Source organism: Oryza brachyantha, chromosome 10 (assembly GCF_000231095.2).
Source record: "Oryza brachyantha chromosome 10, ObraRS2, whole genome shotgun sequence".
Lineage (NCBI taxonomy): Eukaryota > Viridiplantae > Streptophyta > Magnoliopsida > Poales > Poaceae > Oryza > Oryza brachyantha.
The window spans coordinates 9,257,403-9,269,054 of NC_023172.2; the positions used below are offsets into that span (position 1 = coordinate 9,257,403).

An 11,652-nucleotide genomic window follows, 5' to 3' on the forward strand; every position below is an offset into this window, starting at 1 on the left:
TACTAGTTTCTTGATGATATGAAGGATATAAAAATCATGACTAGTGTCTCGTATTAAGAATGCTCTTAAATCATATGCTGGTGCTTTTTCCTCTTCCGACAGGACTCAGAGCGTTCATATCTGAACGGGATCCGAACTAATTAATCTCTAATTATCCAAATAACGAACTACTAGTAGTTTTGTTCCTGTATCTAAGCTATGTCATAAAAAAAGGAAGCATCATAGATGTGGTGGAGTCTTGCACTTGGGTTTAAACCATTTTTTTTTAGAATTATAGGGTTTGAACCTTAATGTCGACAATTATATACACGCGACACACTTTTAACAGGATTCTAGTGATGCTAGGAACTTTACCATGGGTCTCTTTCCTTCAGTACATTTGAGTGCACTTTAAAAGGAGATTAGGAATTTACCATTAGTCTCTTGTCTCTTTGAATATATACCAGTTTTATTTGGAGTTTATGGTAGCTACAACTTATCACCAATTGTTAGAAGTTTTCTCGAACGACACTCGGATTGTGACAATATGTAGTCATAGGATGTAAAAAATGAGTTAAAAGCCATAACTTGGGAAACATGCATTTCTTTTTTTTGGGAAGATCTGGAAATAAATATATTTGTGGTTTTCTAAAAGTATTTTGATGGGATTATCTAAAATTTATTTATTTTAACACTATGACACTAAAAATGATGGTATTGACTAGCTTTTTTTTTCCTGATATATCCCTTTTATGTGCATCCCTATTTCAAACTGAAAACTAATATGATGATGTATGATCTTAAGTGAAAAATTGGTGTAGCGTTTAATTTAATAATAATCCAGGGTAAAGTTTAATTTAATAATAATAATAATAATAATTTAGTAATAGTATATGGCGCAGCGAAGAGATACAGTAGTAGATTAGCTCAATGTCAGATTAATCGTTTCTATCAACCAAAGCATCACAGCGAGAGCAGATTGGCCCCCTTCATCGTTACAGTGCAGAGAGACGGCGACGGCGACGGCCTTCGTCGTCTTCCCGTTTGGTTTAGCATCAAAGCACGCATCGTCGAACAAACTCGTAACAATCACGTACGGTACATGCCTGCGTGTGCGTGCTTGACAGGGACGTCCCCAAGTTTTTTCTTCATCAGCATCCAGCGCAGCAACAGCTCATAGCAGAACGACATCTCAGGTCAAAGCTGATACATCTTGTGCCACTTCCATCGCAGCAGAAGCAGCCACCAAGAGATAGAAAAGGCATCATTCCCGTTTTGAGTTTGCCGGGGAATGCTTGTGCACAGCAGCTTCTAGAGCGACAGAAACTCGTATGTATGTATGTTGTCAATCAACCATTGCAATATAAATAGCTCAGATCCAACCAAGATGATTATTAACGCATATGTAAACCGGAGTACAGATCTGGTCGCTCCATAGGAGCGCAATACAGGTAAAAGAAAAGGAAACAGAAACAATTACACACCCACCAAGATTCAGCTAGAGATGATACTTATTACCGCACGAGAATCAACTGAAACCGCTCGCATCACCCCCACCCTGGCTCCTAATATACGTTGCCATGCAATATAATGGCGATGCTGCCGCTAGCCTGTACAAGAGTGCCATGAAGGGCTTCTTTTTTGTTCTTTCCAAATCTAGAGCTAGAATCTCCCACGTCGAAGGAACAGGGCACACAGATACAGCAAACTATTGCCTCAACGACTCCTCAAAACGATTGCAGCCTTCATATTATGCGATAAGGCTGCTTTGGATGCGCTTGAGGCTTGGACAAGCCGCACGCAGTCTGCTAAAGTCCAGCACATTTATCTGTCCGGAACAGGAATGAACCTTTTAGGGGAAGATATTTAAATAATATAAGCACACAAGATAAAACCTAGGGCAAAGTTTACCTTTGAACAAGAGTTCACATTGAGAATCTCCAATGCACTGCAGAGGGATATTGCAGATTCTATTTCCTCCTCTTGCAACATGGTGCATGCCTGGAAGCGATTGACATTGGAAACAACAGAACAGCTGGTTATAACTGGGCACCATACAACACAATGACTAAGCTCATAAATAAATACAGGCCACTATGGAACATTTATTAGTACCAGTTAATAATTCAAGACATGATACAAAAATACCAATAAAACAGTAAAGTCAAGTCTGCACATAATGCATTTATATGTTAAGAACTCAGATGGAACTTCAAACTTCTACTGAACATCTTGGTGCTACATGCATTTAGTGAATTAGTTAAACACTCATCAATCAACCCAAGCAGCATGAGTTTAGTAAAAGAAAATCAACCAAACTTTAAGCAAGGTTGTACTACCTCCCAAGGTACTTTGGGCACAAGTCATTCTGGACATCAAAAGGCCTCCTAACACACTTTGACCACTAGTTCCTACCATAATACATTACTAAACATCACAGCATTATGTATCATGGAAGCACAATCCATTATGAACAAATCTAAAATGCATGACCAGAACATGACCTAGGGCAGATTACAACGTATGTGAAGAATTGAAATCAAGCTCCTATATGCAAAGTATCCAAGCCAACAAACTAGTTAAGAGATTATTGCAGTTGGATTTTGCTTCTAGTGTTACTATGAGGTATGGCTCTGGAGAAGCACAGTGAAAAATTAATCTATTGTAAGGTTTAGCGTTTAAGTGTATAAGCAGAAGTAAATACCCAAACAAAAGGGGCCTATAGGAATACTACCAGAAGTTGGAGATTTGTCAGTCTTGGGCAATCAAGCTTCAGAACCTCCAGGGAGCTACAATTGCTGGAAAAAGATACAAGTATATGCAGTAGGTAAAAAATATTTAATAAATCTTAGACAGTACAGAAACACGCAATACAATACCTCAGGTTTAAAGAATAGAGATTGGAGCATGTCAAATCTACTTCCTTCAAATTTGTGGACAGATTAAGATTGATTTTGGACAGATGGAGATAGGTTGCCACTGAAGGGATGATAACTTTCTTAATATTTGGACAACCAGTACAATTCAGAACTTCAAGCAGACGATCAGACCGCTCACTGATCTCTTCACTCCTCACTGGTGCTGAATCAGTTGGACAAACATCAACAGGCATGTCGCCAGAACTGCAGTCATCCGAACCACACACTAATTGAAGCAGGTTTGTGCATCCATTCAGATTCACATTAACCAAATTTGTACAGCATGAAAGAAGCTCCTCTATTGCAATCTGCCCAATCGATGAGTAGGACAGATCTAGCTCAACTAACATTGGAAGAGCACTCTCTCTGTAGAGAGCATCTAATGATGAATCACGGAGATACTTGCACGCAGAAAGTTTCAACGTCTGTCAATAAGAGTGCATGTGGTCAGAAAGCAGCCATTTCAATGATCCATTACAGTTTACAAATCTAAATCTCCCTTGTAAGTTGAATAATTTCATTCCAAAATTGTGTATTCCCAATGGATTTCATATAAGAAACTTCAAAATAGTGAAAAATTGGAAAGTAACACAAAAATGAACTGCTACATACAACCCAATTAATAAATGCAATATATTGTATCATCAGTTCATCACAAGCCCTTCCAAAGAGTAATACAGAATGAGAAAATTCCTTAATATGCAGCAGAACAGCAGGAATATGTTAAAAATAATTACATTTTTCATGAGGTTTTTTATAGTATTGATAACCAGATATAAAATATAATTGTTATCTGTAGACAGAGAAAATACACTAAACCAAGATTTTTTATTTGCTATGGCATGAACCAAGATCTGCAACAAAATAATGATTTAGATAGTACAATAATTTATTCGCACACCTTTAGCTGTGGGCAACTGTCAAAAACAGGCTTCAAGTTGTCCAAAAATGTGTATGACAGATCAAGCAAGGTCAGCTTATGAAGGCAATGCAAAGACGACAATCCATTCCTATCAATCGATATACATGACGACAGGATAAGATTTTCAATTAGGGGGCACGCCTCTGCTGTTTGAGACAGTGAATCATCCATAAGTTGCCTGAAGACACAAAATAGTAGTATATCAACAGTTAGTACCAGTCAGTGATATCTAGAATGAAATTAAGGAGGATGACGCAACCTGCAGAATGAGGCGTCTAAGGATGCCAAGCGAGGGCAATTTATTGATGCCTGAGAAAGAACACCACAACCCTTCAACTCCAATAGAGACATCTTAGGGGCCTCAACGTGAAGAACCTTTAATTTTGGACAGATTCCAAGGTTTAGGGATTCAAGGCCAACCTAAAAGATGCCATTGTTAGAAAGAGCTCATAGATAAACAGAGTCAATTTTGCAAAACCACCCCACCCGATCTTAAATAGAACACCACAGATAAATACAGTTCCTAGATGTTTGTAAGGAGAGTTATCTGACAAATCAAACAGTTCGTAATAGTTCCAAACAAGGGCTTTTGAATAAATCAAATTGTCAGCTCAAAATTGAACTACTAGTGTTCTTAGTACTATTATTATAAGAGTAATGTACAGTCGTACAATGAATAGAACATGTGGTGAAAGGAGGAACCGACACATTAAATTGGTGCAATTACTGAAGTAACCCAGTAATGAACAACTAACATTGTTTGATATCTCATTAGAAATATTCATGTATTAATCTCGTTAGAAATATCCTTACTCTTATTATATGGATAGACAAAAGAATTATCACAGCAAACCCCAGAATTCTTTCCAAGTAATCAACACATTCAACATTAAATAAAAACAACTGTTCATATAATATCAATGTTCACAAATAGTTCCAAAGAAAATATATTTGCACGCCCAAGTAGATAAAAGAAATAGTACACTTACTGGACAAAACGATGCTCTTTCAAGGTGATCACAACCATCAAGATTCACCTTTTGAAGATTTGGACATGAGAGTTTTAGTAATGTCATGGATCGGCAACCAGCAAGAGAGAGATTGACCATGGAACTACTATTCAGTTCAACAGTGCTCAGACTCTGAGATGAAGGGAAAACCATAAATTCAACTTAACAAAACAACAATTCAGTATCCACAACTTTTATCTTGAATACACAAAAATAGTAGGCATGCATAGGCTCAAAATTAGCATCAAATAATGGCAAAATGGCACTAATTATTTACAAAATTTCAAATGCATCACTCCTTAATGCTTATGCATTTCAACAGCCATATTTTCTGTAGATATACAAGGATTCCAGTAAAAGTTGGATAGCTGGAAATCATTCTTGTGTACAGCTGAAAGCCACTGACTGATTAGAGTAGAGAGGGTGAGTGGCATACCTCACAGTTGTCAAGAATTAATGATCTGAGCATTGGGCAACCACCTCCATCACTGAAAACTTCACAAACTGCATTTGTTAATGATTCACAGTCACTAAGATCCACATCGATCAAATTGTTGCATAGCAATGATAGACTTGATAGGCTCTCTTGCTTTTGCAACACCAATTTCTGCAGTCACAGAGTCTTCGATCAATATTGTTTGTTTAAGAAGTCAGCACAGAAAGCTATAGACAGAATAACAAATTTCAGCCTTGCAAGTTTCAACAAACATGGAAGCTAACCTGAAGAGCATTTGATGTTATGCTAACACGATGAAGAACTGAGCATCTGGAAACTTTAATATAAGAAAGCACAGGACTTCTCAAAGTCAACTCAGCAAACCTAACATGGCATTTATGACGACCATATTAGAGAAACGATGAAAGAACCTTAAATATAAATGATAGTGACAGCTAAGAAACAAAAGCAATCCCCACTCACTTGCGCAGGTGAACAAGGCTTATATTCTTAAGATGTGGCAGATCCAAAGACACAGATGTCAACAGACTGCAGTTATCAAGTTGCAATGCCTGAAACAGTTTCAAAAGAAGCTGCATTAGTTCTTATACGAAAGGTAGAAAAGCATTACAAGGAGTCAAGGAGAACCAAATAGCTACCTCGAGCAGACGACTGTAAGCTATTGCAGTCATGGAAGCAGACGTGATTCCCTCACAACTTAGTAGTCTCAAGTCTATCAACATCGCAAGCCTTACCGACTAATAACAGACACAAGTAAACAGAATACATGTCAGACACATGCTGCAAATTCACATCCAGTGGTAGACAGGATCTATCAGTACAAAATGAGCACTGAATATGGAGTAAAACTAACCTCAAATGAAATGTTTGGGCAGTTAGATGCATCAAGAACAGAAAGATTTGGACATGAATTAGCTATCTCACGCAGTGTCTCATCAGTAACACAGGAGCAAGATGACATATCTAGTGATGCTAACAGTGGACAAGCTGTAGCAGCTTGGCGGATAGCATTGTCAGAAAGTTTATGGCAGGATTGAAAATCCAATTCAACCAACTGAGGACAGTTGAGTGATACATGAGCCATGCCAGTTCGCCTCAAGGAGAGAATTTGAAGCTGGGAACATCTGGATGACAAAGCAACAAATGTTAATTGAAAAGATCAACGAAATATGAAACTATCATATAAGATGAAGTATTTGCAACAGAAAGATCGTCACCTGACAGATATTCTGAGTGCACGACATTTCAAAATTTGAAGTTCACGCAATCCATCATGATTAATAGTCACTTCTTGAATGCCACTCCCTAGGGATGCATCACTAACTGTCAGAGTAGTCAGTAATGGGCATTCAGACAACAACTGAAAAAATGATTCTCCCAGTTGCCCCTTGCCCATCGTTAATGTCTTGAGATGCCTAAAAATGCCAGTAGTTTTGATAAATACAAGGAAAGATTTATCGCATCAAAGGCTGATGAAATAGAATTAGAAGAAAACCTTAAGCATGTTATCGCTTCCATCACCAGTAATTCTGCATGTGGGACACTAGACAGATTGAGGTATGTCACATTTGGGTAACGATGGCAAATGTCAACAACTGCAAAGGCAACAGGGTGATAAAGCATGTCAGTAATATCAAGTAATGACCCAGAAGGATACAATCACAAACATAAAATGGATATGTTGAAACAGTTATAATGTATCAGATAGAAAAGGAACAGGATGCTTAGCGTTGTTGAATAGCAGAGCTGAACAATTCCATGTTTAGTAATTAAAAGTTATAAATAAAAAAATGGGTTCTCATCAAGATGTTTTATTCAATCCAAATGAAATAGTAATTATTTGATGGTTTACACTAGTCAAATGCAATTTTGTAGCAGATGATAGCAGACTCCACATCACCACCTCCTTAGATTTGTGTTTTATCAGGACAAGTTAAAGTATGCCCAATCATTAACATCATGCAAGTATACAATAGATAAAGTCTATTTGGAGAGCTAGATAATGAGACTCCAAAGCTCTTCGATCTGTAGCATTATGTAAACATAAGGAGTGTTCCTTCTAAGTTCTAACCCAGAAGAAATTGGTAAAGGAACATGAGAATTGGGTAAAATATTGAAAAATGCCTCAGTCAACCAAGCAAAAAAAAAAAAAAAGAGTACCCAGAGTATCTATCTAGCTGTCTCACAACTAAATAGCCATTGAAATCGACACAGCATAATATAATATTACAATATTTAAAAAGAAGAATAAAAAAAGATCCAACCAAATGACATACAGTTTTGCAGAGATATCCTAGTATTCTCAAACTTCAAGCATTTCCAGAAGTCTTCATGCATACTAGCAGAGCGCCACTGTTTACAAGAGGCACCTGCTTTGCATAGATCCCTCTGACCCAAGAAAGAGAATATCTGTAACAGCATATTTAACAAATTAGCATACTTCAACCAAGCACTTTGCACATAGAGGAAGTACAAAAGAAACAAGCAGCACACCAGGTGCAATAGATCATCAGATAGATCCATTCTTATTTCGACATCTTCAGAATTTCTTCCACCTGAGTTTTCTGCATCGTCAACATTGGCATCCCTTGGGTTCTCATTAACACCATCATTTGGAAAAAGCGACAAACCAAAATTTAATTCATTTTCTGCACAGTGTGACAGCTTGAAATGGACATGTTCATCAGAACCAGGGAAATGAGTTGTTTCAAAGCCGAAGAAGGAAGCATTTACACCAGAATGTTGCGGGGTTTCTCTGCAAAGAGAAAAATATTTTTACTCACAATGTACATGAAGAATTGTAAGCAAAAAGAAGATTAATCAAGAGGATACTTCATGACTGTCGTGACCAAGTGAACATAAAAGGAAAATATCACTAATGTTCAGTTAAACAAGGTTATCATTTTGCATTGCCAACCACAGAGAAAGATAAGGCCTAGACTATAACATTATGCAAATCATGTAGGAGATAATATATGGAAAAATCTACACAATGAGAGTACTAAACTATCAGATAGACAGGTCAAGGTTTAGATAAGAAGTAGCACAGAAAGGAATATCGCAGGGAACAAATATAGTTCAACGTAATTCATTTTACATAGAGTGTTTATAGGAGCAGTGGAAGTTCTTTGAGAAGTGCTGAGGGTGGAGGTTCAAAATACATAGCTTCTTTCACATTTAAAACAGCAATGCACAAAATATGGCTGCCACAGATCAATGAGATTGAAGCCTAGTTCATTCCAATAGCATGACTGCAAACCAATGTTATCTGATCGTCCGATTAATCGCGATTAATCGGGCTGATCGGTCCCCTGACCTCAATCAGGGCATTCTAAACGATCAGGCCGATCAGGTTTCTGATCGTCCGATTAATCAGTGATCAGGGGCGATCAATCGGCCGATCAGATGCTCCAAACGATCAGACCGATCATGATGTTTTGGGCCAGCCTGAACAATCTTTTGTCACTTAGAATTTTAATTGGGCCGGCCCATTATTTGTAGGGTTTCTATCCCTCAAAGGTAAGTACCATCTAACCCTCAAATAATCTCTATTGTTGCATATTATGCTGCACACTAAATAGTATATAGAATTATTATGTTCTGGTAAATATACCGCACTACTGTACCGATCAGCCTCGATTAATCGGGCTGATCGACAATTAATCGTCCTGATCGACCTGATCGGTGCCATGGCGATCAGGTCCGATCGGTCGATCAGACAACATTGCTGCAAACTACGTATTTCAATTTTCATCTTATTGTATTATTGTGTAAGGACTAAGGAGTATAGATGGGACAGAAGTCCATCAGAAAGGAAGAATGGTGAAAAGAAGGGATTAACTACATGACTACGCGGATCTCCCTGCGGTTCCTGTAAAACTTCAAGAATAAATATAGGCACAGTATGATTAATTAGGCTGGTTCTTAGCAGAAAATACAAAAAAAAATTGACTAAATGGAATAGGTAACAAGTACCTCCACAACTAGCAAAGCAGTTCGTTAATCATTACCAATCCAATGGGTCTCACCAGTTCCATCAACAAGAATAAAACATATACAAGTGCATTTTCGTACTCTTTCCCTCCTTATCTTCATTCTAATAAGTGGGTTTCATGAAAAACTCCGTTAAGTAACAACACAAATCCAACGGTAGTTATGGCATCCATGAATTGTTCCAATTTACAGTATCAAAGTGATGGGGTTTACCTACAAACTAGTAGCTGGCATGTAATCAACAATAATACTCTGCTAAAACTCTAACACAGCAAACAACCATGCAAAACAGCAAAAATGTAAAGTAACGGTCGAATCAACTTACTCGCCGAACCCGCGCACTTTGGCTCGTTTACTCTGCAGATCCCTGTCTCCATCTTCATCTCCGTCCTCATCATCCTCTTCCCCCTCTTCAGCGGCATCTACAGCGGCCCCTGCACCACTGTCTGCGTGTCCGCCATTCCACATGTCCCGTAACCTAAGCGGAGGGGCATGCGGTGCCTCCCATATCCTCGACACAGTCCTCGAGCTCCCTGCCGCTTCGTGGTCCCAGGCATGAGGCACCGTCCACCTCATCGCTGTGGGAGTGGGTGGCTCACGCCGCGGCGCCGGTGGCAAATGCCACCCACGCCGACCCAGCGAGAGCGCGAGCTCCAGTTCCTCCCGTGCCTCCCCGTCCCTCTCCTCCCCCTCCCCACCAGCACTCCCTCCCTCGCCACCCTCCACACCCTTCATCCTCCCCCGGTCCGTCATCCCCCCACCACCCCACCCCACCCCCCGTCACCACATCACCGCGAGGAAACCTAACCCTAGCACCACCACCCCCTCCGCCGGCATCCCCCGCCCCCGTCTCCTCGGGCCACCGAACCCGCCGAAACCCCCCGCCCACCACGCCGCCACACACACCCCCAAACCAAAACTCCCCCGCGGCGCCGAATTTCACCGGATTTGGACGAATCGAGGCGGCTCCACGCGCGCGCGTGGGGGGGGGGGGGGGGGGGGGGGAAGGGCGGCGCCTACGGCTGAACGCGCGGGGGCGGTGGGTTATCCGGCGCCGGGGCTCTCCGCGTCCGTACAGCCGCTCTCGCCCAACGGCCTCCCGAACCGCGCGGATCTGCGCGCTGCGCCGCGGCCACCACCGCCGCTGCCTTCGCGAGCGCTCGGGGAGACAGACAAGCGGGGGAGAAGAGGTTGGGGAAGAGAGAGAGAGAGAGAGGGGGGGAGAGGGAGAGGGAGAGAGAGAGACTGCAAGGTCCGTGGAATGGGAAGGCGCGGCCCTTTTGTACCGGGGGCGGATCTGACCGCCGACAGGTGGGTCACCCGGTGATGGGGCCCACTTGTCAGCGATACGTGGGTTTCTCCGCGGCAGGGGTCCCGTGGGTGCGCGGCATTTCGCTCAGCACGCACCGTCCTACGCAACGCCCCCTCTACCCGCATCCAATGATGGGTGGGCCACAGTTTATACGGGGCCCACTTCACGAGCGCTGACGAGCGGGCCATGGGGTCCTCGAGGCGGCATGGCGCCCAGCTGTCAGCGTGCGTAGGAGATGTCCTCGAGTCAGGTTCGGTGAGAGTTCTGCCCGATTCGTCTCTTCGGAGCTACTGACAGGTGGGGCTCATACTTTGGTGGTCCCACATGTCATCGAGTGGGTAGGGTGAGGCGCGCTCGCCCACCGTGTGGCCTGACGTGCGCTTTGACCGCGGGGACACGCTCACGAGACAGGGGAGGGACAGGGGTGGGCCCACGGTGTCCCTCACGGGGGTGTGCTGTTTCCCGGTGTGTTTGCGTAATCCTGTACCGCGTGGGGCCCACCTGGCAGAGACCATGTGGCGCGCCTTCTTTCTGCTTCTGCGGTTGCATCCCCGCGGGGGGGTCGGGGGGGAGGGGGGGCGGTCAGCCGTGATGCGTAGGTTTGACTTCCCACCGTTGATGGGTAGGTGGGTGGTGCCTGTACCCAAACTGGCCCACGGAGTGGGGCCCACCTGTCATTCTGGGAGGGAATCCAGCGTGAGGTTAGAGCATGCCCAATGGATCCCCTAAACCACCCGAATTAGTAGGAATAGGGGGTTTTGTGCAAAAAAATCAACTCCAACTGTATCGCTACCATTCCTCCTAAACTAGCGATCCCCTTCTCCGCGGTTTTCGGTACGCACTTCTGGGGAGGTCACGGGAGCCCCCGAAATTGGTCGCGCGCGCAAGGGGAAAAGTCTTCGCGCGTGCTAGAAGTTTTCCGCGCAGTAGAAAAGCGGCGATGGGCGGTGGACAGCCAGCGAGACGCGGCAGCCGGCCGACAAAATCAGCGTCGTCGCTCCCACAATCTGGCGCAACTCAACAGGGGGTCGAACAAGTTCGGTTGTCAGCTGCGGCAGTGA

General features: G+C 42.6%; 1 protein-coding gene across 1 annotated transcript; it reads right to left on the reverse strand.

The window, feature by feature from the left end:
* Window positions 1–1,347: 1,347 nt before the first annotated feature.
* Window positions 1,348–10,097, reverse strand: LOC102704182 (F-box/LRR-repeat protein 15). The gene is made up of 17 exons (XM_015841901.2): window positions 9,605–10,097; window positions 7,780–8,041; window positions 7,563–7,695; window positions 6,782–6,881; window positions 6,504–6,701; window positions 6,140–6,410; window positions 5,925–6,023; window positions 5,749–5,837; window positions 5,550–5,649; window positions 5,266–5,436; window positions 4,809–4,961; window positions 4,079–4,239; window positions 3,799–3,997; window positions 2,859–3,322; window positions 2,714–2,777; window positions 1,891–1,980; window positions 1,348–1,807 (listed from the first exon to the last, which is right to left on the reverse strand). Exons 1-17 carry the CDS (start codon window positions 10,030–10,032, stop codon window positions 1,730–1,732), a joined length of 3,060 nt encoding a protein of 1,019 aa, XP_015697387.2. The 5' UTR covers window positions 10,033–10,097; the 3' UTR covers window positions 1,348–1,729.
* Window positions 10,098–11,652: the final 1,555 nt, after the last annotated feature.

Bases quoted from the DNA above. Each gene is read 5' to 3' on its own strand.
- LOC102704182 (XM_015841901.2), bottom strand. From the start codon at position 10,032: ATGACGGACCGGGGGAGGATGAAGGGTGTGGAGGGTGGCGAGGGAGGG. The intron at 4,962-5,265 runs GTATGCCACTCA...CCTTCATCTCAG, and splicing joins TAATTCTTGACAACTGTGAG to AGTCTGAGCACTGTTGAACT. The intron at 4,240-4,808 runs GTAAGTGTACTA...GGCATCTTTTAG, and splicing joins AAAGAGCATCGTTTTGTCCA to GTTGGCCTTGAATCCCTAAA.